The following is a 27,975-nucleotide window of genomic DNA, read 5'->3' as shown; positions in this document are numbered from 1 at the left end:
GGGGCACTGTGTGGGCGGTTCCAGCTGTGAGGACCAGTGTCCCCTCCCCTGTCTCACTCCCCCACTGCTGCAGCAGCCACCAATCAGCAGTTACCATTCTCCACTGGGGAGGCCAGTGGGGACTCTGCAAGCAGGGAGTTGAAGGATGCACCTCAGAAGTACTGAACCCTCAGCCACACAGAGCCTCCTCCTGATTCGGCTGTTCAGAGTGGCCCCAGGGCACACAGCCCAATCTGCTTCCTCTACTGAACAAAGCCTGGACAGGGAAATGGAGGGGGCTCTATCCGGCAGGGGGGCCAATACTCCAGGGTTGCAATCTTCCATTCCCCACCTGACCCTTCAGCATGGCCCTATTCACTTCTCCCTCCACAGTTCCCTTTCTCATGCTAATATATCCCAGAACATAAACATAAGCTGTAGCTCACAAAAGCTTATGCTCAAATAAATTGGTTAGTCTCTAAGGTGCCACAAGTACTCCTTTTCTTTATACAATTGTGTAGATCACACTCAAGTTACCTTGTTAACTCTTCACGGAGATTGTTAGGCTCAGAGGAGTAAAATTTTACACGAAGATGCAGACAGTATGGAGGGCCAACTGCAAAGTAAATGAATTGAAGAAATTGATAACAACAGGATATTACCTGGGAAAGGTCCGAATTTGTTATAGAACAGAAGCATATATACCAGAAGTCTACCTATCAATGGTTTTGACCCAGCATAAGGTGTCTGAGAAAAGAATTCCCTTGTGACATGAGATTTTCTTTTTTTTAAATCACACACTAACATACACACAAAATAGTTTGTTTTACATATTACAAGTCAACCCAGCCGTCTTAAACCATTAAGTTGATTGGTCTTGCCAAGAACAGACAAATCTAGGTTAATCCCAATATTTAAGCACTCTATTCATCATTTAGAAAGTCATGGATTTTGGCTCTGCACTCAGCCAAATTCTTAGAAACTCTGCTGTCCTATGTAAAACACTTGCAGAGCTCTGGGGAGTACCTGCTGTTGACAGGTTATGCCACCATATTCCACAGAGTTTTAGACCCAATTTGGTGGGGGTGAACAGTCCCTCTTTGGGAGCATCATCTTTCTTGAAGGCAGAGAGTTAATCCAGACAAAGAATGGATTAACGGTTCTTTGAAACTGCAGAGCTCTAGATGGATTTGTGCATTGAAACTAGGATCCTTTTCTCTGACATCCCTTCCAAGATTTACATTTTATTAAAGTAGCATCGCAAGACCCTAAAGACTGTACAGTTGCAGTGAAGAAGCTGCTGAACATAGTCAGCCAAGATTGACATACTAACATATCCAAAATTATCCAGTGATAGATTATCACTGAATCTATCCAATAAGCTGCTACCAAACTTTATGCCATCTGTGGTGATTTGATAGGCAGACCACACACGGATTAGGGCATTCTACAACCCACCAAGCAGAGGGGGCTCTGAGACAGTTTTTCATTTAGTGAGGACAAGGCTCTACATCTGCTGAAGAAACTGTAAAGCTATGATGCTAAATAAATCATTTCATATTTAATGATCCTCCAGCATTAAGGAAAATATATTGCATTAAGTAACAGGAACCATGGAGTGTTAAGTCACCACTAGGCACGTATCAAGATTTTGTCACCACATCGCTCCTTTTAGGACACTGCCTATTCCTGGCAGGATGACTTCTAGTGTTGCAAATACACAAGACTACATGTCCCCACAATCTATATTGCTACTTGATTGGATGAAAAAAGAAATTTAAAAGGACACTTACTTTTAACTTGTTTTTTAATGCTCTTTGTGTTGTCCAACCAATGCTGAAAGACACAGAATCCTTGAGTTGAAATTGTTTTATCATAAGGTAAGGAGAAATCTTTACAAAAAGAAACACAGATGTAAACCAAGTCACAAAGGTTAGCCATACATTAGGAAGGACTGTCTTAAAATGGCGAGCAGTCCCACTAAAACAAAGCCTAATCTGAATCCTTTATGGCTAACGCCCCAGTCTGCTTACCAAAGCATTTTATTCTAAATAACATGGGTTAACCCATACAAAAAGTGTGTCACAGAGCAGACTCCTTAAGGGGATATGTGAACACAGAAGCACCACATCATAGTGCATTAGAATAGAGTTTATTTCAAGTGAAAATGATCAAGACACAGAATTAGTTTCAAGTGATTACAGCAGACAGCATCCATGCAGCAATACAACATGTAGAAGTCAGTGCTCAACAGAGCATTTATCTGTCTGGAGTACTGATACACAAACAATCCATGTTAATGATACCACATGCTTCCAGGAGAACAAATCAGTTCCTTCAGGAGCACAGACAGTGTGAGATAAATTCACATCGCATTAAATGAGGATTTCAATGTCTGATACCTGCCTCAGTTTGTATTCTACACTTTTGGGAAGGGAAAAATAATGAAGGAATTATTTTTCTCCCTCACAAACATTTCCTCTAGGAATACGTGGTTAGACGAAGCCTTGGTGTTATTTATTAATGAATGTACATGGGGCCTTTACCTTAAGAGGAAATCCTGATTTTACTGAAAAATACTTATAACTAACTTTTTAAAATGCTGAAAATGAGATCATAAAGTTTTAGTGGTGCAAAAAAAATGGGAGTAGAAAATACCACATCATTTCAATTATCTTGGTTATAAGATAATGAAGCTAATGAAGAGTACCTTCGTGAGCAGGCTGGCTAACCTAGTGAGGAGGGCTGTAAACTAGGTTCACCGGGGGAAGGAGACCAAAGCCTTGAAGTAAGTGGGGAAGTGGGATACCGGGAGGAAGCACGAGCAGGAGAGCGTGAGAGGGGAGGGCTCCTGCCTCATACTGAGAAAGAGGGACGATCAGCGAGTTATCTTAAGTGCCTATACACAAATGCAAGAAGCCTGGGAAACAAACAGGGAGAACTGGAAGTCCTGGTACAGTCAAGGAATTATGATGTGATTGGAACAACAGAGACTTGGTGGGATACCTCACATGACTGGAGTACTGGCATGGATGGATATAAACTGTTCAGGAAGGACAGGCAGGGCAGAAAAGGTGGGGGAGTTGCATTGCATGTAAGAGAGCAGTATGACTGCTCAGAGCTCCGGTATGAAACTGCAGAAAAATCTGAGAGTCTCTGGATTGAGTTTAGAAGTGTGAGTAACAAGGGTGATGTCGTGGTGGGAGTCTGCTATTGATCACCGGACCAGGGGGATGAGGCTTTCTTTTGGCAACTAAAGGAAGTTACTAGATTGCAGGCGCTGGTTCTCATGGGAGACTTCAATCACCCTGATATCTGCTGGGAGAGCAATACAGCAGTGCACAGACAATCCAGGAAGTTTTTGGAAAGTGTAGGGGACAAGTTCCTGGTGCAAGTGCTGGAGGAACCAACAAGGGGCAGAGCTCTTCTTGACCGCTGCTCACAAACTGGGAAGAATTAGTAGGGGAAGCTAAAGTGGACGGGAACCTGGGAGGCAGTGACCATGAGATGGTCAAGTTCAGGATCCTGACACAGGGAAGAAAGGAGAACAACAGAATACAGACCCTGGACTTCAGAAAAGCAGACTTTGACTCCCTCAGGAAACTGATGGGCAGGATCCCCTGGGAGAACAACATGAGGGGGAAAGGAGGCCAGGAGAGCTGGCTGTATTTTAAAGAATCCTTATTGAGGTTACAGGAACAAACCATCCTGATGTGTAGAAAGAATAGTAAATATGGCAGGCGATCAGCTTGGCTTAACAGTGAAATCCTTGCTGATCTTAAACACAAAAAAGAGGCTTACAAGAAGTGGAAGATTGGACAAATGACTAAGGAGGAGTATAAAAATATTGCTTGGGAATGCAGGAGTGAAATCAGGAAGGCCAAATCACACTTGGAGTTGCAGCTAGCAAGAGATGTTAAGAGTAACAAGAAGGGTTTCTTCAGGTACGTTAGCAACAAGAAGAAAGTCAAGGAAAGCGTGGGCCCCTTACTGAATGAGGGAGGCAACCTAGTGACAGAGGATGCGGAAAAAGCTAACGTACTCAATGCTTTTTTTGGCTCCGTCTTCACGAACAAGGTCAGCTCCCAGACTACTGCACTGGACAGCACAGCATGGGGAGGAGGTGACCAGCCCTCTGTGAAGAAAGAAGTGGTTCGGGACTATTTAGAAAAGCTGGACGAGCACAAGTCCATGGGGCCGGATGCGCTGTATCTGAGAGTGCTAAAGGAGTTGGCGGATGTGATTGCAGAGCCATTGGCCATTATCTTTGAAAACTCATGGCGATTGGGGGAGGTCCCGGATGACTGGAAAAAGGCTAATGTAGTGCCCATCTTTAAAAAAAGAAAGAAGAAGAAGAAGAATCCTGGGAACTACAAGCCAGTCAGCCTCACCTCAGTCCCTGGAAAAATCATGGAGCAGGTCCTCAAGGAATCAATTCTGAAGCACTTACAGGAGAGGAAAGTGATCAGGAATAGTCAGCATGGATTTACCAAGGGCAAGTCATGCCTGACTAACCTAACTGCCTTCTATGACGAGATAACTGGCTCTGTGGATGAGGGGAAAGCGGTGGACGTGTTGTTCCTTGACTTGAGGAAAGCTTTTGACATGGTCTCCCACAGTATTCTTGCCAGCAAGTAAAAGAAGTATGAGCTGGATGAATGGACTATAAGGTGGACAGAAAGCTGGCTAGATCGTCGGGCTCAACGGGTAGTGATCAATGGCTCCACGTCAAGTTGGCAGCTGGTATCAAGTGGAGTACCCCAAAGGTCGGTCCTGGGGACGGTTTTGTTCAATATCTTCATTAATGATCTGGAGGATGGCATGGACTGCACCCTCAGCAAGTTTGCAGATGACACTAAACTGGGAGGAGCGTAAGATACGCTGGAAGGTAGGGATAGGATACAGAGGGCCCTAGACAAATTAGAGGATTGGGCCAAAAGAAATCTGATGAGGTTCAACAAGGACAAGTGCAGAGTCCTGCATTTAGGAAGGAAGAACCCCATGCACCGCTACAGACTAGGGACCGAATGGCTCGGCAGCAGTTCTGCAGAAAAGGACCTAGGGGTTACAGTGGACGAGAAGCTGGATATGAGTCAATAGCGTGCCCTTGTTGCCAAGAAGGCCAATGGCATTTTGGGATGTATAAGTAGGGGAACTGCCAGCAGATCGAGGGATGTGATTGTTACCCTCTATTCGACATTGGTGAAGCCTCATCTGGAATACTGTGTCCAGTTTTGGGCCCCACACTATAGAAAATGATGTGGAAAAATTGGAAAGCATCCAGCGGAGGGCAACAAAAATGATTAGGGGACTGGAACACATGACTTATGAGGAGAGGCTAAGGGAACTGGGATTGTTTAGCCTGCAGAAGAGAAGAATGAGGGGGGATTTGATAGCTGCTTTCAACTACCTGAAAGGAGGTTCCAAAGAGGGTGGATCTAGACTGTTCTCAGTGGTAGCAGATGACAGAATGAGGAGTAATGGTCTCAAGTTGCAGTGGGGGAGGTTTAGGTTGGATATTAGGAAAAACTTTTTCACTAGGAGGATGGTGAAGCACTGGAATGCGTTACCTAGGGAGGTGGTGGAATCTCCTTTCTTTGAGGTTTTTAAGGTCAGGCTTGACAAAGCTCTGGCTGGGATGATTTAGTTGGGGATTAGTCCTGCTTTGAGCAGGGGGTTGGACTAGATGACCTCCTGAGGTCCCTTCCAACCCTGATATTCTATGATAAGCTAGATACCAGTTAATTCTCAGAGGGAAAAATCATGACTTATTTTATGTTAGCACATTAGACCACATAGGAGAAAAACTTGCACATCCACAGGTAAGAAAGAAGCCTGGGCACAGGCACACATGCAGTGTGCCCAGAAGGAATCGTGCAGCCGTACACCTGGTACTGCAGAGGTTGTACCATGGGCCAATGACAGAGCTGGGCCCAACACACGATGGACCACACAGACCCATATCAGAGGGGCATGATCTGTCCAAAATGTGTGACATGGGCAGGTAACAGATGTTGCATTATCCTAGAAGAGAACTACACTGGCTGAACGGCTGGAACAAAGTACCATGCACACCATGTTTTGGCTGGAATGTGATGCTTAAAGAGGCATCTCGATCAGCTGATCTCAGATGTCTCCTTGCTGCCAATACAGTTGAGTGTCATAAATCAGCAGTGCTCCTCTGGTAGAACTATGGGTCACACTGCTCCCCCAGGGGCCTGGTGATTCAGATACTTCACAGAAGGTAAGATGGGGATGGGAGGGGAGGAAGGCCATTTTCAGACCGCAGGACTGTGTGCACATCTGTTTAATCTCCAGTCTGTTTTCTTTCATCTCCTCCACATTCCAGTGGTAGGCAGTTAAAAGGCCGGAGACAGGCACTGATAGCACTTTACTTGACTCAGCTCCTAACACCAATGCCTCCAGGAGTTCAGCTTGAATGGGTAACGGGGGAGGGGACCATGGGGAAGGGGAAGGGGAAACAGAACAGCTTTTACCATTGGAAGCCTTGGAGGGACTTTTTAAAAGAGAGAAGGCTACATTTATTTCAAGTGATTCAGATGGAATGCAAATGGGGCTGCCAAAAAAGTTTACATTTTGATGAGAGTTTATTCTACACGCTCTAGTACCTTTATCCAAATCTAACAGTCACAATGAAGAATGAATCACTAATGAACAATGAAAACTGCATACTGAACAAACAAAAAGAGCTAAAAGTTATTCTTAAAACAATTTAGAGTTGATCACTTCAGAAAGGGAGACTAAATAAATAGGTTTCAGATAAATAAATAGGTTGCATGTTAGTCTGTATCCGCAAAAAATAAAATAAATAAATAGGTTGCATGTTAGTCTGTATCCGCAAAAAAGAAAAGAAGGACTTGTGGCACCTTAGAGACTAACAAATTTATTTGAGCATAAGCTTTCGTGAGCTACAGCTCACTTCATCCGTAGCTCATGAAAGCTTATGCTCAAATAAATTTGTTAGTCTCTAAGGTGCCACAAGTCCTCCTTTTCTTTTTGTAAATAAATAGGAATAGCAGCTTTTTAAACAAAGTGGTAAGAATAAATCTTGTTTGACAAAAAGTAATAGCTTTTCTCTTGCTATGTGGAATAGCTCTGTAATTTAGACAATGCTATGCAGGTTATGTTCAGCATTAAGAACTACCATAGCTGAAGTATTTGCTTGAGTATAACAAAAACAGTATATTCTACAATGAATTAAACTTATGTAGCATTTGACTCCATAATGCTCTCTGTACATTAAAGTGAGGTTATAAGTTTGCCACAGTTTAAAGTTCAGTACTTCCTTCTTGTTACAGACTATGTTTTCTACATTATTGAAGGATAAGCTAATTAGCCTAATAAGTCTCATGTCATCTTTATTTTCCACACCTCTAGGGTGGGTTATACCGTTTGACGCTGAATTGATCTAAAGCTACTTGAATTCAACAGTAGCCTTCCTACTGACCACAATGAGCTTTGGCTCAATCCCTGTATGCTCTAGAAACCGGCACAAATGCTCCTTTTTGACAGCTTCTGTCTTTATAGCCCAAAAAAATATTCCTAACCACCAGACTAAAAATGAATACAGAGGCCAGGTGAGCAAGATAAGATATTCTTTCACTTCACATGGGATTGCAAAATTTTATTAGAAGAAAATAGGTCAGTGGTTGGATCTCAGATTGCAAAATCTTAGCAAGAGTGGTTAGGGGCCCCTGCTGCTCCCCCCACCCCAGAGGCTGTGGCTGCATAAAAAGCCCCTGATGGCTGCATTTGAGAAACGCCGCACTAGACTGTGACTCAGGAGGCCTGAATTCAATTCCTGACTCTGCTACAGACTTCCTACAGGACCTTGGGCAAGTCACTTGATCTCTCTGTACTTCAGTTCCCCACCTCTAGAACGGGGTAGTGTTATCACTAATTTACTTGCTCCATTTTGAATGAAAAGCTGCCATCATAATAGGCAGACAGTTCTTTAGAAAGATTAAACTGTTTGCTTCTCGCCATTTGGCATTAGTCTTTTCAAAATAAGAAGCTTACTACAGTATTTAAAAGCCTTACAATAAATGAGGGTCTCAATGAAACACGTTAAACAGTGAATGTAAATGCTCATGACAGTTATAAAAAGGAAACAAACCAAGCTGAATTGCCTGCAGATAGCATGTTACACAGTCTAGATGAATACTCACCAGGAATCACCTGGACTGGAAATACCCGCCCAGGGAACCTAACTCATCCAGGGAAACTAACCCATGAGCCATTTTTGGGGTAGGAAAGATTCTTCCTCACAACCCCATCACCTGAGGAGGAGTCACTGTTATCAGACATTGGGGTGGTAAGTAGGAAAAACAGTCAGACAGCATGGCTTAACAAGTGGAGTTGAATAAACTGTGAGCTCTAATAAAAGCTACTGGCACATGGAAACTCTTCATAGGGAACATGACAGCACGGAAATCAATTAGACTGTCTCTATGCCCTCATGCACAAAGGACGCTGTTTTGGTGAAAAGAACATAGAAGTGTGATGGAGCAGTTTATGAGCAAATTGAAGTGCAACAATCTCAAGAGGCTAGATTTGTATTGCAGGTGTAGTAATACAGCATACAACGTCATGTACACAGCTTGTAAATTCTTAAAGCAGTTTCAATAGTCTGTCGTATCAGGATAGTAACCATCTAAATGCTCCATGGCATATGGATAAATAGCAGCAACAGGTGCAGATAAGAAAAGGGAAGTAAGAGAACATTTTCTTTAAAGTGCACAAATAGTGAAGGGGATCTCAGTATTGAGTGTATTTTATCTAGTAAAATTGCCAGAGGGCCTACGTCTCTCGTTGGCAGTCCATGTACATACCTACCCTCTTCTTTAACTACTTTTCCAAGGTGACCTCAGGTGCTGAAAATTAATTCCCATCACTAGCCCTCCAGCAATCTTCCAAACTAGTGTTTTTGCTGACAAGTCAGCAGCAGGCAGGCAGATAGATAGATGCTGCTCCAACCATCTCTGCTGGAGTCTCCAGGGTGGAAGGAGACACCCCCGACTTTTCTCCCACAATGCCAGCTGTCCTCTGTAATCCAAGAGAGCAAGTGCCATACTCACTGCTGGTGTAAATGGGTGCCACTCAGAGAACTGGAGTGGAACTGTGCCTACTCATGTCAGCAGTGAAATTTGCCTTAAGTATCAAATGTTCAAGGTCAGATTATTTTCCTAAAGGAAACCCCTCTCTGCAATACAAGTTAAGTGTGAAGAGAGATCCATGGAGACTGCTTTATGTAGGATACCATCAAGGTATGCAGGGATTTGGGAACAGCTCATCCAGATTCTAGAGAGGCCAGCCAGCCTGTTTGGTTGCCTTGTCTACCAGGGGAGGAAACAAGGAGAACTTCATGTTTTAGCAGCAAGCCAACTAACATGCTATTTTAAGGTAAATAGTTCACGTCTGACCCTAAAAATTTCAACTTTTGACAAATATTTCAGAAGTCAGTGGACTAGTGTCAGTACCTTTATCTTGCAGACTGAACTAGAGCAGTTCAGCTACTTATATCACCAGTAGCTGCCATTCCTACCCTGCTGACTTTGGTGTGTTACTCTTGAAATAAATCTGAAGTGATTTTGAAATGCATGGACAACCTGGTCATCTGTACCAAAGAGACATGTGTGACAGACCCAGACCAGTGGGATACAGGAGTCTGGTAGAAGGCAAATATATTGGCCACTGAATGAACAGTTTTCTGTTCCCTCAGTGACCAGAGCAGGGGCTGTGCTAGAGCAATCAGGAACCTGCCAGAACCAATTAAGACAGGCAAGCTAATCAAGACACCTGGAGTCAATTTAGAACTTTCTAGATTCAATTATGGCAGGCAGGCTAATCAGGACACCTGGTTGAAAAAAGACCTCCCATCAGTTAGTAGGGGGGCACATCAGGAGCAGGGAGTGAGAAGGCGTGCTGCTGGAGGAGTGAAGTATTCAAGCGTGATCAGGCTTCAGGAGGAAGATCCTGTAGTGATGATAAAGAAGGTGCTGGGGGGAAGGCAATGGGGAAGTAGCCCTGGGAATTGTAGCTGTCACGTAGCTGATACAGGGAACATTGTGGACAGCTGCTATCCACAAGGCCCTGGGCTGGAACCCGGTGTAGAGGGTGGGCCCAGGTTCCCCCCCATCCCCCAACTCCTGATCGGACACAGGAGGAGTTGACCTGGTCTGTGAGAAACACGAGAAGGGAAGGTCTAAATTGGAAAGGGATCTGCCCTGTCCCCGACCCACCAGGTGGGACACAGAGACTGCAGGAATTGTTCTCCATTTCCCCCATGCTGGCCAGTGATGAGGTTAGCTGAGTGGACGGCAGGTTTGAGCCACTAGCAAGAGTGGCCAAACTGAGGGCTGCCGTGAATCTCTGAGGCAAGCAAATCTGCCAATAAGCGCAGGACCCACCGAGGCAGAGGAGGAACTTTGTCACACATGTGATGGACACCCGAGCAATTCAAAAATCTAAATACAGAGCCCCTTATCTTAGAAGGGCACCATTTCCCTCCTGTTGCAAGAAGAGTCAGTCCTGGGTCAGGTTAAAATGTTACATTACTGAGATCCGGCTCTATTCCCTACCTAGCTCGTGCAACGGGCAGAAAAGGCCTCTCCCTGCATCACTGCCTATAGAACGAAAGACTGGGCAAACCCAATCCCAGCTAGTTCCGCTCTGCAATCGTTAGTTAATGAACATTACTGGACAAAAGTGCTGTGGTATCAAAGTCCTTCTGCAACAACTGTCCTGACTTTAAAACCAGAAAGGAGAGAGAGGAATGGGACAGAAAAGTGAAGGACAAGAATATGTAAGGGACTGTGGTGGCCAACATGGGGTTGATTAATCTTTGGTATGCTCTGCAGTTTTTGCATCCAAGATAATTTAAACTACAAACATTTGCTTTTTGGTAGTCTGTTGGTCTGTTACATTAAGTTTTAAACTTAATGACCGTTGCTGGAAAAAACAAGCCTCTGTTACTCACTGCCACTTGTGCAGAATCCATGAACCTCAGTCCAAAGTAGTCATTTTCAACGAGGTCCAGATGATACATGATCTGTTCAAACAGATGTTGGCCCTTGGCTTTTTTCTGAAATTGCAAAATAAATTAGCATATAACAGGTGTATTTGTTACTGCATTTACCTTTTCAAGGCTACGAAAACACAAATTGAGTATGCCATAAAAATGTTTCTAAACACAAAATTGGCAACAGCCTCACCTACAACTGTAGAGTTGCTGGCATTTACAGTGCACCAAGTACATGAAAATATTTAATGATCTGTAATTTATCAAATGTAGATTTTAAACCTGTCTTTATAAGTAGGTAGTGCCAAAATGCCAATAATTTGGAAGTATTCAGCAAGGAACCCTACGACTCTGTGTCCCCTGCATGCCCAATGAGGGCACTTTATGCCATGAAATTGGAAACACGGTTGTCGTCTGGCACGGCCTAATGCACCAGGCAGTTTTCAAGGACAGGTATAGAAATAGCCACTATTTGAAATCCAGATATAATTCTTATAATTCTTCAGCTTTGAAGCAGATGGGGGGCGGGGGACCAAAATCATACAAAGACTATACTCTAGGATAGCTCAGTCATCAAATCCTTTCAAATGACTAAAGCAAAGCGAATCAAGCAACATTTCTCGAACACAGTGCACTCTCACCAACAAGTGATTTCACAACCCTTACATACATAGTAGAGAGATATATTGCTTGTCCACAGAAATGTGTACCATTCACTCCTTTAATTTATTAATCTGGTGAGCCACTCCATCCTATTTATTTTTTTAAAAACCTATTATCTTCGTTTACCTGCATACACAAAAACCAACAGCAAAAATACTAAAAGCCAGTCTTTATTTAAAGAAACAGCTAAGATTGCTAAGGGACACTACTGAAAAGTATTTACATAACACATCACTGATAAAACCCATACACTTAAAATGTCAGAAAATATATATATATATATATAATCATAGAATAGCAACCTTATCTCTGATCCCAAATAAATACCATGTTTCTGTGATAAATACAAAGTATGAACATAAAACATTTGAAAATCAAACGTTAAAAATTCTGTGCATTGTGGCAGCTGATCAGCTTCAAACAAGTCAAATTTACATATACATAAAAATGCTACACACTTTTCCTATTAAATTCCTTTAACAACACTATTCTCAAGGAAGCACTTTATCAAAACTTTTATTATCTACTGCTTGATTTTAACAAGTATTTCTCACTTAGTCTCCTGTAAGAGAAAATATTTAGATACAACATCAAGATAATAAAAATCCACTAAGAAAACCCATGGGTCAGAGTTAAGATTGTTATGTTGTAATGAAAGATATTTTATTTTTATCAAGTAGAAATAAATTTATTTATGTTTATTAGTCAGGCAGTGTACATGTTTAATGTCCTTAACTATTTATTTCCTTGCTTGTAAGTGGTTGGGTTTTGTAAACAACTGATGTGATTCTTAATACACTGTTGGCACTCAGCAACCTTAACAGGTTTACACAGTTATGAGTTGAGTAAAACCCAAACTTTTGTCCCATACTGTATGCCAACTCACTAGAAGCTCACTACCAGGTGAAACAGTCTATCACAGAATTTTTGGCTAGGTTTGTTTAAAAAAGTAGTCAAATGAGTTGAACACAGATACAAAAGCCATTGAATACAGTCTAATGATTTCTACAAAATTTGCTTTGTTTATAAAGTAATATTGAGAGCTAACTATAATTCTTATTCTCAGAAGTTCCTCCATCTCTGCTTCAACCACTAAATCCCATACTAAAAGAGCAAGCAAACTTTTTACCACCCTATTGTACTCTGATCTTTAAATACTTTGCATTTAATTAAAACTGTAACCGTGGTCCTGGGTTAAACCTCTCTTTCAATATGATTCAAACCTACATTTTATACTGAAAGCTTTAAATCAAATATGACAAAAGCCTAGACCAGTGGTCCCCAAACTTTTCAGGATCACGCCTTCCCCTGGGGCCAGGAGTGGGGGGACACAGAGAGGGCCCAAGACTGGGGCCGCATCTGGGGGCAGGGTTGGGAAAGGAGCCATGGCCAGAAGCTGAGGCTGGGGGCGGGCATGGGCCCAGGAGCTGGGGCCACAGTAGAGCTGGGAGCGAAGCAGGGCTGGGTGGTGCTTCCTCCCCACCGCCCCCCCCAAATGTTGCTCAGGCCCCCCAAGGGCATGGTGCACCCCTCAGTTTGTGGAACCTCTGGCCTAGACACTGATTTCAGGCTGTCATACTCTTCTGTCGCTCCCTTATTACTAAGTACCAGGAGGACTTGGAACAGCAAGTGACCTCACATATATGCACAGCAATAATCAAGTATAAGAGGAGGCACTGGGGACAGACCATCAGCCTCTTCTGTTAGTTTCAGTTAATAGAACCATTATTATTAAAAATAAAATGTATTAAAAACTCTCCAAACAACTTTGTTACAACTCTTGAACCAACAGGAGCTCATCTATTTAAAATAATAATTTCTTCCACTTTTAAGACATTTGAGCCAAGGTCCTCTTTCTTCCAAAACAACACATTGAGCTATTAATATTTTATCTTAACAAGTGGATGTTTCCTGCAGCATAAACAATAGGAAAGACAGGCTGATCAAAGTGAAATAAATTCAGGTTTGGGAAAGGTGAAGTTACAAAAGTCATCAGCTCACACCAAGGACCTGATGCCTGGCCTAAAGCCAAGGAAAAGGCTCCACAACAACTGCATTTTAGATTTTACTTTTATTAAAATATCTATATATTATAAACGGCTATTCAAGCTACGTTTCAAGCTTTATAATGCTAATAGCTGAAAGAACAGGTAAATGAGAGCCCCTTACCTCCATCTAGGACAGAAGTGGGCAAACTATGGCCCATGGGCCACATCCTGCCCAGTGCTTGAGTTCCCGGCCGGGGAGGTTAGCCCCTGGCCCCTCCCCTGCTGTTCCCCCTCCCCCTCAGCCTCAGCTCACCATGCCACCAGCACTCTGGGCAGCAGTGCGAGCTCCTGCCGGGTAGCGCAGCAACGTGGCTGGCTCCAGCCAGGCGGCGCGGCTGCCCAGCCTGCTGCTCTGAGCAGCATGGTAAGGGAGCAGGGGGCAGTCGGTCCCGGGGGGCAGAGGTTCGGGGGATGCAGTCAGGGGACACGGGGGTTGGATAGGCGTGGGAGTGGATAGGGGTCAGGGCAGTCAGGGTACAGGGGGGTTGGATGGGGTAGGGTCCTGAGGGGGGGGCCGTTAGGGGCGGGGGGTCCTGGGAGGGGGCGGTCACGGGACAAAGAGCATGGGGCGTTGGATGGGTCGAGGGTTCTGAGGGGGGCTGTCAGGGGGCAGGGGCCAGGCTGTTTGTATGGAGGGCTGGATAGGGAAGGCTGTGCATCCCCAGTTTCAGAACCCCGATGTGGCCCTCAGGCCAAAAAGTTTGCCCACCCCTGATCTACGACATCAGTTTGACCCTGGCTCAGGTTGTAAAAGCTGTTATTGTCTAAAAGCCACTCAGTGACACCTGAAATTCATGGATGTTTATTTCCCAGTGGATGGATGTCCACATCACAAGTGGTACCTACCTTGGCAGTCTAAGCAGAGGGACAAAGGACCAAATGGACAGAGACTAAATTCCGCGGGAGGCAGTCCCTCAAGGATGGGATTTAAGGTATTGGTGGGAAAGCCTGTATTCCTGCCTGTACTGTGCTTCTGACTTAACTACTGGCCCTGTCAATCCAGCATCCCTCACGCACAGTTTTATGGACACAATTTATATCAAACAATAAATGTAAAATACCCATTTGGTGTAAGTTAAACAAATTTTAAAGTTTTAGTTGAAAACTCCACTGCTGGGAGCTACACATACATTCCCAAAGGTTTGTTAAACAGGTCTCCTACTGTCTATGTTTAACTAATGGAAGCCAAGGGATGAACTCTACAATAAGTTATTTTTTATGGGTTCACATAAACTTACTTGTGTTCAATAAAACTGCCATTCCCAGCACGTTCCAAAGGAATAGCAAAGATACATTTCTATTGCATTTCCATTCAAGAGACTATAAAGTAACAACTCAGTTGTAGAAACACTCAGTTTTTTTTAGACTGGTATTTTGATCTCACTCTTACCTTGTGTGTTTTGGCAGAGCTGGGGTTACCTCAAAGGACAAGCAGTTAAGTGCTTCCAAGTTGCTTAATGATTTCCAATAAAGCATTAACTACTTCACCCACAAACAGACCTAAATTTGAGACTGGTTCTCCCTTCAGGGAGACAAATTAACCTCCTCATGCATATGAAATTTCTTGAAATCCCAACGCTTGATTAATGTAGGTTATTAAACTAGGCAGGAGGTAATAGGGGGAAAAAACCCTCTAACAGCAAGAGGGCTGGGCTGTTTAAATAAAATAAGTCTTTGAATAGTACAGGGCAGCGAAGGGCTTGTCTATATTTGAAATGTACCAAAATAGCTATTTTTGAATAATGCCTTGTGTGGACACACTTGTTCCGGAACAAGAGCGCCTTTTACTGGTTTAGGTTAATCCACACAGGGGCTTATGCCAACATAATTATTCCAAAATAATTATTTTGGAATAGCTATTTTGGGTAAGTTTACAAGTGTAGACAAGCCCTGGACCTAAATCAACTGTCAGCTTCCTGCTTAAGAGTGAGACACCACTCTTTAGGAGGAAACAATCAGGGAATATGATGTACTAGATCCCCAAACCCTTCTACTAGGGGATATTTATGACTTTCTGTGTCAGACACACATGAAGTGTCCTCATAGTGGGAAATAATCCCCACCCCTCCAAAATTAACTATGGGGAGGAGCCGTCTTAGTGTGGCTCTCACCTCTCCTCCATGGAGGATGCCATACTGCACACTCCCATGCATCACCCCTTACTAGTCCAGTACCATGGTTTTCTTCATCAAAGGTCAACAATTGTACTAACATGCAGTTGTTTGGTAACACAGAGACTGGAGTTAAATCAAACAACCCATCGTCAATGGTTAAGTGAAACCAAGGCTCATATCTAGGTTGTCAGTGGTGAAGGGTATCCTTATGGACAATCAGTCATGTTCACGTGTCTCAGATTTGTACTTACAGTATAAGCCAGCACCTGCTCAGTTTTAGAAAATGGAAGTGGCTTCACGACCTGCTTCCTTCCAAAAAAAAGTTGTTCCCAGTAACTGGGTCAGATCATCAGTTGGTGTAACACAGCTTTAATGGATCTATACTAACTTACATCAGTTGAGGATATGACCCTTACACTGTACAGACAAGTGCATTTTCACAGGCTGGGCAGCTCACACTTTTACTATTCTACACTGCCTGACCCCCCCGCATGTGAATAACCCAAAATAAAGATTTTTTTTTTTTAAACCCCACACCCATTTTACTACCCAAGGAAGTTGTCAAGAGGTAATTTCTTTCCTGCACTCCCATCCCTTTTGGGGAGAAGGGATTATCTGTGCCTGAAAAACACAAGATCTCTACCCCATCTCCATTATGTCACTACTAAACTCACTATTCCCCAAACCAGCTCCCTGTTGCAGTCATAATACTTCTAGGAGAAATGAACTGTAGAAGATTCCTTTCAGAGTATCAGAGGTCAGTTAAGAAAAACCCCCTCCCTTCTGCATTTACCAAACACTCTGCCCTGGCCTGCCTATCTCATCCACCTGCTAAATCTTGTTCTTTAGATTGTAAACTTTTTGGGACAGGGATCATCATATATTTCTACCACATTTGTCCTCTAGGCCAGGGGTTCTCAACCTTTTTCTTTCCGAGCCCCCCCCCCGACATGGTATAAAAACTCCACAGCACACCTATGCCACAACAACTCTTTTTCTGCATATCCAATAGATTAAAAGCCAGGGCCAGCATTAAGGGGTAGCAAGCAGGGCAACTGCCTGGGGCCCCACGCCACAGTGGGCCCACAAAGCTAGGCTGTTCATGCTTTGGCTTCAGCCTAGGGCACTGGGGTTTGGGCTTCAGCAGACGGAAGAATTAATTCTATTTTTTGTCCCATTTGTGGATCTTTCAGGAGTTTGTTTGGATAGAAGCATACAAGAGTCACATGTTTGCAGTAATGAAAACCTTTGTTCAATTCAACTGGAAAGTTGAGTCACTGACAATATTCGCTGTTATCCTTTTAGGTCATGTGATTTAGGACTGCCTATTCAGTTTCAGTGCTCTACAGGTAAAGAACGTACTTTGAGGCTTTGACAATTAGGGACCACATCCTTGAACTAAGAGAGCCAAATTTTCAGGACTGCCACTTGTGGTCATGGAATGTGTTTCTGCAAATGCGTATTCATTTGCTCAAAATACCCTTTTTGTAGGCTGAGGGTATGTGATGAAAATTTAAAATCTGGCTTTTAATATTTATGGAAACATTCAAACAGGAAAGGAAGGAGACCGATCACTTTATTTACAGCAATGATTCTTCAATATTACAAGTGCAATTAAGGGATCAAAATTATTTAATGGATGGCAATCCTTTATATCGTATTGTGTATTTTATATTACGGCACAAGTGGCTAAACGTTTTTTTCATAAATGTGAAAAAATATATATGACAACACTTTTCAGCATAGAGTAAAATATATGATCACAATAACCCTGTTTCAAGACCAGACAGTTAACCCACACACGAAGTTTCAGAAAATAATGTTTCCACTCTTCCCCGCCCCGTCAGAAATACAAAACAGTCTAGCAGCAATAATTTTCTAGAACAGGTTTTGTCTCCTTCTCCACAGCCACAGGACATGTAGGAAGTCCCATGTTGGAATTTTAATTTGGCTAGAAGCAATCAGCACTTATATAGCACTTTTCATCTTCAATGTGTTTTATAAAACATTACTTCTAAATTTTAAATTGACTTTTTAGCTAATTAACACTAATCCAGGGAGCAGTCTGAATTTAATTTACATAATTCCTAGTTTTAATGACAATGAATTATGACCGACAGAAAAAGCTTCATTTTACAATTTCCATGCTAAACAAGACATACATTCATAAGTGAGAAAATGGATTGTAGCCTTACAACTGGAATTAACATAGCAAGTTTGAGAAGTATTTTAAGCAAAAGAGAAAATGGTTCTTGCAAATCAGCCTAGCTCTTTATTTAATCCAGTTTCATCCCATTGCTTCCCAATATAGATCTCATACCACTCTAAAAATTCCTCTCCCTCCTTGCCACACTACAGATTGGAGAAACCTATATGTAGGAGATAGATGCTAAAATCCTGGACTCAGCTGGTAGAGATGAGTGGAGCATTCATAAGGATTGGTGGGTCTGCTACATGCATTTCTCTGAAAACAGAAAATTGCATGGACAATTAAAGAAGTCAAATAGTGAAATTGAGGCACACTTGGGAAAAACTTTTAAACTAAAATCCTATTCAAGAGTAGCACTATTTAACCTATAATACAGGGGTGGCCAACCTGAGCCTGAGAAGGAGCCAGAATTTACCAATATACATTGCCAAAGAGCCACAGTAATAAGTCAGCAGCCCCCCCATCAGTCCCGCTCTCAGCGCCTCCCACTCACCAGCAGCCCCGCCGATGAGCACCTCCCTCTCCCTCCCCCACCTCCTGATCACCTGTTTCGTGGCGTGCAGGAAGCTCGGGGGGATGGTGCGGGAAGAGGAGTGAGGGCACGGCAGGCTCAGGGGAGGGGATGGGAAGGGGTGGAGTGGGGGCAGGGCCTGTGGCAGAGCCAGGGGTGGAGCAGTGAGCACCCCCCGGCACACTGGAAAGTTGGCGCCTGTAGCCCCAGCCCCGGAGTCGGTGCCTGGACAAGGAGCCGCGTGTTAACTTCTGAAGAGCCGCGTGGGGCTCCGGAGCCGCAGGTTGGCCACCCCTGCTATAATACATTATTCTTCTAGTCTATATAGTTTTTTATTCCACACATCACAGTATCTGATTGTTTTTCAGTAGTGCATTAAGCCATGTGACTACTCAAATCACACGTTGTTTGTTCTCTCATCTGAGGGAGAAGCATGTGCAGTGGAGTGTCTTGTTTCGATAGCAACAGATATATACATATTAAAAAAGATAAGCTACGTGTTTATCAGAAAGTAGTGAGGTCTGCGATCGTCCTTAGTTCCTGGGGGGAGTTCATTCCATAGTCTCAGACCACACCTAGAGAAAGTTCTGTCTCCTGCTTGGACGAGTTTTACTGCTGTGGTAGAGGGTTTCACTGTGCCAGAGGAGCAAAGTTATTGACCACAGTGCTTGTCCCAGAGCTTCAGATGATCGTTTAGATAGCCTGGGCCCAGGCTATGGAGCATTTTGAAAATAATGACTGAGATTTTGAAATTGATTCAATGGTCTATGAGAAGCCAGTGTAGACAGCAGAGGACAGGTCTGATACGTCCCTGGTGACCTGTGTTGCCGACACACCAATGAATTCTGCAGTAGTTGGAGTTTTCTAAGTGCTGAAGGCTTCATACCCATATATATTGCATTTCTGTAATCCAGCCAAGTTGTGATGGAGGCTGAATAACTGAGGCCAGATCTTCATCTGCCAGGATGGGACTGAGTTTCCTAGCCAAGGAGAGATGGTAAAAACCGTTACTCACAGATGCGGTTATGTGAGAGCTCTACATCAATGAGGAATCCATGAGTACTCCTAAACTATGGACTGAATTGATGGATTGTGCAAGTGTATCTTCAACCAAAGGATACTGCACCATGGCTGCACACATTTCAAAATACTTCACCTCCATCTGGTTCGGGTTCGCCTTCAGCCAGCTGTTCTTCATTTAAGAGTTGATCTTATCTAAACATTGAGCCATATTGGTGGTAGCAGTTTGGTTACACGTGATGAAGAATAGTCTGTGTCTCTTCTGCATATTGCTGGCCTTTAAGTCAGTGTCATCTGACCAATTCACCTATGTAGGCACAGAAAAGGACCAGAGAGATAACTGATCCTTGCGGACCTCCACAGGTAAGGGGTCTGGTGATGGAGATGCAGTTTCCCCATCACTACTTATTTGGGAGCATCCTTCCAGAAAAGGACTCAAAACACTTTAGCACATGAACCCCTGCCACACCTCTCAAGCGAGAGAGCACCATTTTACGGTTAACAGTGACAAATGTTGTAAAGAGGTCCAGCAGGATGAAAATGGATGTCTGTCCTCCACCCATGACTGGAAGGGATCATCCAACAGTGCACTAAAGTGGTGTTGGTTCCATGTCCTGGCCTGAAGCATATTGTGCAGGATCCAGAATGTCAGATGAGCTCATTATGGCTGACCTTTTGCTAGCTTCTCTGTGAGCTTCCTGAGGAACGGCAGGTTTGACACTGGGCTGTAGCTGCCTATGACTGAAGTATTCAGGATGGGTTTCTTCAGTGTTGGTTGGACTAATAAGTGTTTGAAGGAGAAAGGGGAGATTCCTTCTCTGAAAGAGGCACTCACTATTTTGGTCAGGCGTGGCACCAGTTGTTCATGATTTTCTTTAAGGAAAGAAAAGTTTCTCACACACACACACACAAGGAACAACATAATGTTGTAGTCAAGGAAACTCTTCTTGCCTCCTGCAGTGCCATGGCATAAGACTTCAAAAAATATTTACAACTAGCATAAGACTTCCGCCTTCAACACTCTAGCTGCCTTCCCTCTCATTTTAGCTGTTGCAGGACATCAGCAACGACAGCAACATGTGAGGATGCAGAGAGGGGACAGAATGCTTAGTGACTTCTGTGCTGACACTTAAGGACAAAAGCCCATTACCAGTCCAATTACCCCATGAGTTAAGTGTCTGTTGTAGGAAGCTGTTCTCTCTCAGAGCACTCCAGAAACATTTGGGTTCCATACACTCCAAAGACAAGAATCAAAACAGGCCCTTGAATGGAAAGATTACCTTAAATCAAAGCAGATTGTGTAAAAAGAAAAGGAGTACTTGTGGCACCTTAGAGACTAACCAATTTATTTGAGCATAAGCTTTCGTGAGCTACAGCTCACTTCATCGGATGTGTGTGAGAAAGAGGAGGAAACAGTAGTGTTCTAACCAGTGTTCAAGTTCTTTGTTTCACCCTGCATTTCCACTACTTTTTCCTTCTTCCCCAACACACAAAGGCAGAGTGTGTGACCAGTAAGTCATCTTAAATTAATGGAAAGTCTCTGAAGAAGCCAATGAGCAGTGCTGCTGTGGAAAGCAAGCACTTGTGCTAACCACCACCACCACACTATAAATACTACAAGTAGCTGCACAAGTACAGCATGCTCATTTGCAGTTACTGTTCTCCCAGACAGCCACAAATGAGGCCTAGCATGTGTGATGGTGACATTGACTCCTGGAGCACAAGTACTGGATGGCTGACCAAGTCATTTCACAGAAGGCAAGGAAGTAACTCTCCTGGATAATAATGATTAGCCTGCAAAAGTCTCCAAGGGAGCAAGAAAGAGGAATGATAGATTTCTTCTAGAAAGAAAAAAGGTAACTTATGCCTTCATCTTTACATTTAGTCACCTGGATGATAAGTCGTGACACCTCTCAAAGATCAATGTATGTTCCTCATAGAATCAAAAATGTTATTACAGACACCAGGAATTTGCCTGTAGAGCCAGCACCAGCTGCAGAAAGATTATTGTTCTAGTTGTGTACAGTCACTTTACTTTAGTACTTACTATTGCAGCTGTGATTATAAAGTGTTTGTGGGCATTTCTGGATCCAGGTCAAGCATTTTACATACAAAACAGCCCTGGACATGCTACTTATATTGTTTCAACAAAATTTACAGGGGCGTATTATTTTACTACTCACTCTAAAGGCCTTATTTGTTAGTCAGTTTAGACAACATCTCTATAAATGCAATGTTTCTAATATTTTTTTAAAAATTCAGGAACTCTGTTTCAAGTATTGGAGAAGGGATTATTTTCCAGCCACTGTACCTCACTGCCACCACAGTACTACTCGATAGTCAAGCAATCCCTAGAATGCCCAATGCTATTTTAACTAGGGCTGTCGAGCAATTAAAAAAAATTGCGATTAATCATGCTGTTAAACAATAATAGAATACCATTTCTTGAATATATTTGAAAATGTAGAAAACATCCACAAATATTTAATTTCAATTACAACACAGAATACCAAGTATACAGTTCTCACTTTATATTTATTTTTTATTATAAATATTTACACTGTAAAAAAAACCCAAAAAATAGTATTTTTCAATTCACCTCATACAAGTACCATAGTGCAATCTCTTTATCGTGAAAGTGCAACTTACAAATGTGGATTTTTTTTTGGTTACATAACTGCTTTCAAAAACAAAACAAAGGTAAAACTTTAGAGCCTAGAAGTCCACTCAGTCCTACTTCTTCTTCAGCCAATTGCTAAGAGAAACAAGTTTGTTTACATTTATGGGAGATAATGCTGCCCACTTCTTATTTAAAATGTCACCTGAAAGTGAGAACAGGTGTTCGCATGGCACTTTTGTAGCCAGCATTGCAAAGTATTTACGTGCCAGATATGCTAAACATTCATGATAGAGAGATTGTACTACGGTACTTTTATGAGGAGAATTGAAAAATACTATTTCTTTTGTTTATCATTTTACAGTGCAAATATTTGTAATCAAAATAATAATATAAAGTAAGCACTGTACACTTTGTATTATGTGTTGTAACTGAAATCAATGTATTTGAGAGTATAGAAAAACATCCAAAAATACTTAATACATTTCAACTGGTATTTTATTGTTTAACAGTGCAATTAAAACCACGATTAATCGTGATTCATCTTTTAATTGCGATTAATTTTTTGAGTTAACCATGTGAGTTAACTGCAATTAATCGACAGCCCTAATTTTAACACATTCTTGAACAGTTAATTATGAGAGAAAGTCCATTTGCTTTAAGACAGGACTTGCAGAGCAACCATTCTGAGCAGTGGCTCCGACAATCTCATTGGTACTGAGCAACTCACACCGAAGTCAACATCTTTCATGATCTAGTCATACGTTAAGAGAGCCGCAGTGAGCCACAGCTTCTCAACACTGGGCTGTTCAAACTCAAACAAGACATCACTGACATAGCTATAAACTAAATAGAGGTGAGTGGCAGCAGTCACCATTGTCAGTCCTGTTGGCCAATACGTCATCATGCAAAGCAAACAAACACACACAAATGATCTTCAGCTCTTTAGGCTGCCCTGTATTTTTAAACAGACACATCACACACAATCAAACATATTATTTAAGGTTCTTTACGCAGGTTTATCAGAGAAGTCAGCATTCAGATTTTTAAGGATGTGAACTTTCAATAATCTGGTACATGCCAACAGTAATCTGTCTACATAGATATCAGGTAGAAAGCTGCTGAATGAAAAGGTAACAGAACTTCAGAAACAATTTTTATTTCCCTGCACATCACTCCCATTAACTGAGTTACACCAAGGGGCTTAACTTCTCCTCCAATGTGCATGCACAGGACTGAAAAGGAAATATGAACCACCCCCAAATGCTGCTAAGCATCTCTCCATCTAAGTTAGACCTACCTCAGTATGCCACAACTCACTAGCGCAGTGAAAAACATTCAATATTTACAGCACAATGAACATGTTAACTGACAGCACTGACTAACCACTGCATTATCCTTTCAGCACATATTTATAATCAGATGCTAATAGATCTGGGTTGGTTGCTATGACAAACAGGCATATATAGCTTTATCCAGTTCATAGAAAATAAACAACTGAACCTGACTGATGCAAGTCAATAGTGTTTAAAAAGCAGCTGTCTCTCTTTCATACCGGTAAGTCCACACTGACATCAGTTCCATCCAGCAACGATACTCGACAAGTGATAATGGATTTTGCATCTCCCGCCGCAGGGATGTGGGTTGCAGCTCTTTGGGCCTCTCTTAGCCGCTCCTTCTCCACATGCTTGCGCATAGACCGACGCCCCAGAGTTCGTCGAAAGAAACGTAACATCTTTGCTATGGAGCCCCAAGACAAAGAAAGGACAGATGTTAACATTTCAAGAAAGCAAAAGAATCTAAGACAGCACTTAATGAAGCCTGTGATTTTCCAGGGGGTCTAATGGAATTAGGGACTCAAATTCAATTGAAGTGTTTAGGGATCTGGGTGCTTAACTCCTTTCAGCTCCTTAGAAAATCCCAAATAAAAGCCTTAGTGAAACACTGAATGGGATTCAGGGATTGGTTCCCAGCACCATATTAAGACAACTCGGGTGCTTAAAGTAAAGTATTTCAGGAAAATCCAGTGACTCCTTATTCAGATCTCACACCGTTAACAGTGAGCTTATACCCATGGCAGTCAAATTTCTCTATGTCCCTAAAATAGTTAGTTATGCTTTCTCCCAGGCTACTTTCCTGATTGAAATGCTCCCCTTTTCATATGGAACAAGTTACAAACAGTTCTTAATACTCTTTGGATTGTGCACAAAATCCAATTTATAAACAAATCAGACAATTTGTACACATTTATTCCCTTTCAGTCACAGAAACGCTGATTTAGGTGGATGAGTGCCTGAGCTGGCAAACCTACCCAGGCTGTAAGTTCCTATCTAAACTACAAATACAATCCCATCAGGGACTTGAGTCACAACAGAAAAGTCCCCTAAGTTAGTTCCAAGCTTGGGCCTCCATCCTGTAAGCTGATCTGCACAGGTGGAAGCCTGTACCTTAGCACAGCCCCGCTGACTTCAGTTATGCTCTATGCAGGGATTCAGTTGTTTGCAACCAGCGAATCTAAAAGCTGATCCAGTTTGTAGTATGATCTGGACCTTAATCACACAAAAGGTAATACCCAGCCTACACTACAAAGTGAAAACATGTTTGTAACCAGTTCATGTGATGCCTCCTCTGTGGCCAGGTTCCATAGCATTTGTAATGCACACAAGGCCTAAGACTGTTTTGGGAAGGTCACCCCTGAACCCGTGGTTTAAACTGTGCTATGACAAGCATCTGGAGATTTGCACCTTGCATGAATCACATTTGAGTCAAAACAAGCTGGTTCCCTGTAAGTTTCAACCTTAATCACAACCCAAAAGTAAAAAACACCAAACGTATCTTCCGTATTCTGTCTGGACTTGCCTGCCACATGCTATCACGGTGCAAATCAGAAATTCCTCTAAAGTTAACTAAGACCAATAGCAACAGAGACTTAAAAAAAAAAATTACAAATATGACTTGCGTCATAAACCCACAATAATATCCACTCCCATTCATAATATAATCCAATAACATCTGCTGCCATTCATAACGTCAGTTTTACTGAAACTAGTAGACTAGAAGGATGAGGCCTATATCTCATATTTAATTAAAATGAAAAATATATGGTTTAAAGGGACAGTCAGAAAATCTAACTAAGAAGCCATTCAGAAAATGGCAAGCTGAACATCATTTCATTTCTGTCTCCTCTTTGTCTTCACCTCCCAAAAAAACAGTAGCAGAGTTTACAAAGCTACCCACTGCAGTTTAGTATTTAAACAGGACAGTGGGAAGCCACATGCTTCTGCTATAACTGTTCACAGAGACATCCAACAGGTTGCTTGCAAGGAGCTGCTGAACAGCTCAGGCTTCCTCTTGCCCTTCTTCACAATGCTTCATGCTTGGCAAATCTACCCAGAAAAGAGCAACTGAAGAGGAAGACGCGCACAAAACAAAAAAACAGTGTACAAAACTATTTTGCCTCACAATTTGGACTGTTCCACTAATTTGTAGATGTAACAGATTCCTGTGTACAGCAGCTGCCTATAAAAGATAGCTTCGTTGCTTAGAAAACAAATAACTATAGCTTCTTACCTTATCTGGTGCCCAGGAAAATACCATTCAAGCACCTTTAAATAACACTTGAAAGGCTTAGAATTAGAGAATGAACCATCACTAAGTCACACATGCAATAAAACTACAAAAAGCATATGTGGCCTGCCTGGATTTCCAGAGGAGAAAGTGGATGCACTTATGCTCCTTACACAGCAGACAGTCACAGATTTCTTTCTAGGTCCCCCCAAAAGTTTCAATACACACAAAACAACAACAACAGGGCAGCGGGCTCTGAGGCTGGGTCAACCGACCCCAGCTTAGGCTGCGGGGCGAGAAATCGCCATGTAGACGTTTGGACTTGGGCTGGACCCAGCTCTCAGAGCCGGGGCACCAGCCTGAGCCCAAACATCTGCTAGTTCTAGCCCTGCAGCGTGACCCAGGGGCTCTGAGACCCACTGTCACAAGGAGGGGGGGCTGTGTGTGTGTGCGCGGCGTAGACACCTAGTCTCATACCTCGGCGGAGATGAGATTGTTCCCGACCTCCCTTGGCTATAAAATCAGAGAGAGTCCCAGAGGGGGGTGGGGGAAGAGGTCCTGAATGCCCAGACCGCGGCGAACAGCTCAGCAGCTCTGAACCGTCTTCATGCTGCGCCCCCCCCATTTAAGCCCGGGACGCGGCCAGTGCCTCCGGCGCAATCACGCGGGGCGGCCCAGGCGGGGCGGCCGTGACCCGACCGGCCGAGACCGGGGCAGACCCGCGTCTCTCTCGGCGTGTAACACCCCACCCGGGTTCCCGGGACGGGCCGAGCCTGGCGAGGATCCTCTGCCTGGCTCCCTCTCCCCGCCCGGCACGCGCCTGGGGGGTCCTTCGGGCAGCAACCAGGGGCAAATCCCCGGCCAGGGCACAGCCCACGGGGCGGGGGGGCCGCCCACGAGGCTGGAGCCCCCGTACACCAGTGGGGGGGGGGGCTGGAGCGGAACCGGGGGTCGGGGGGGAGGGGGAATAGACGGGAATAGACGGGGGCGACTCGGGGTGGGGGGGAATAGAGGGGAGGGCGGCTGGAGCGGAACCGGCGGGTGGCGGGGAGGGGGGTGGGGGGGCTGCAGGGAAAGGGGGGGCTCGCCCCCACATTACACCACGCGGGGGTTGCCCTGACAGACGCCCCCCCCCCCCAGCCTGCCGGCGCCCGTGGGGACCCCCGGCAGCGCCCCGCCCCTCTCACCTGCTGCCCCGCTCGGGAGCGGAGCCGGCCCCGGCAGCTGCAGTAGGAGCGAGCCCCCGCGGCGGCTCGGGATCGGAGGGCGGAGACTGGGGCGGTTTCGGGGGCGGGCACAGAACCGGCCGGCGGGCCAAAAATGGCCGCTCGGCTCCGCGAGGTCCCTCCCCCGCCTCCCCTTCAAGGTACTGTGCCGCCCGCCCGAGGGCGTCAGCTCGCCTTAAAGGGGCAATGCCACGCTCCACAGGACCCACGGAGAGCCCTCTCCCCTTACGGGGCCGTGCCACCCACCAGAGGGCCCACAGAGAACAGCTCCCCTTAAAGGGGCAGTACCACACTCCAGAGGGCCTACGCGGGGCCACCTCTCCTTAAAGGGGTTCTGCCACCCTCCCCCAGCGCCTCCACAGGACCATCTCCCCTTAAAGGCGCTGTGCCACTTGCCAGAGGGCCGACGTAGGACCACCTCTCCTTGGAGTGGCAGTCACCCACCATAGGACCTACAGAGAGCAGCTCTCCTTAAAGGGGCAGTGCTGCTGATGATAGGAGGGCGGGCATAGGTAACAAGTACCTGCTCCTCTTAAAAGGGCCCTGGTTCCAGTGCGGTCAGAGCAGGACAGTGCCACCAGCCTGAGGCACCAGGGAGAGAGGCAGGAGCAGTTCCATTGGGGCTGGGGAGAGGGGCTGGAGGAGCACAGGAAGCTCCCCTTTAAGAGAAGGGCCCCTCCCTTTGGCCACACCCCACACTTGAAACCAAAGGCTGAGTGCAGGAGGTGCTCTCTGTCCTTTAGGTGCCTGTTAACTCTGGAGCCTAGTGAGGACACTTTTACAGCGGACATGTCATGGAACCTCCCCAGCGCACCTCCCACTTCTCCCCCCGCCCTGGTGGCAATGATAGTGAAGCACACCACTGTTCCTACCCTTCTGACAAGTAAAGGCACAGGAGCAGCCTGAACAAAGTTTTCCAGGCTTGGTTAAACACTAATTACAGGAGAGATGGTATGCAGCACTGGCAACCTATGCCTGTG

At 44.2% G+C, this 27,975-nt stretch overlaps 1 protein-coding gene across 2 annotated transcripts in view; it reads right to left on the bottom strand.

The window, feature by feature from the left end:
* Positions 1–27,077, bottom strand: part of EPB41L5 (erythrocyte membrane protein band 4.1 like 5) — a 60,994-nt gene extending 33,917 nt beyond the window's left edge. For both annotated transcript variants that reach the window (XR_013347495.1, XM_077830027.1), the window contains exons 1-5: positions 26,957–27,077; positions 23,758–23,942; positions 10,979–11,083; positions 1,773–1,815; positions 517–595 (exon numbers count right to left, since the gene is read on the bottom strand). Coding sequence is in view for 1 of the 2 variants with exons in the window: in XM_077830027.1 (XP_077686153.1) it covers positions 517–595; positions 1,773–1,815; positions 10,979–11,083; positions 23,758–23,937 (407 nt within the window). In the remaining variant the exon portion in view is untranslated. The remainder of the gene's footprint in view (positions 1–516; positions 596–1,772; positions 1,816–10,978; positions 11,084–23,757; positions 23,943–26,956) is intronic.
* Between the last annotated feature and the right edge of the window lie 898 nt (positions 27,078–27,975).

This window comes from Eretmochelys imbricata, chromosome 11 (assembly GCF_965152235.1).
Source record: "Eretmochelys imbricata isolate rEreImb1 chromosome 11, rEreImb1.hap1, whole genome shotgun sequence".
Taxonomy (NCBI): domain Eukaryota; kingdom Metazoa; phylum Chordata; order Testudines; family Cheloniidae; genus Eretmochelys; species Eretmochelys imbricata.
The sequence above is the reverse complement of the archived record's forward strand: the minus strand, read 5'-3'. Positions and strand labels throughout refer to the sequence as shown.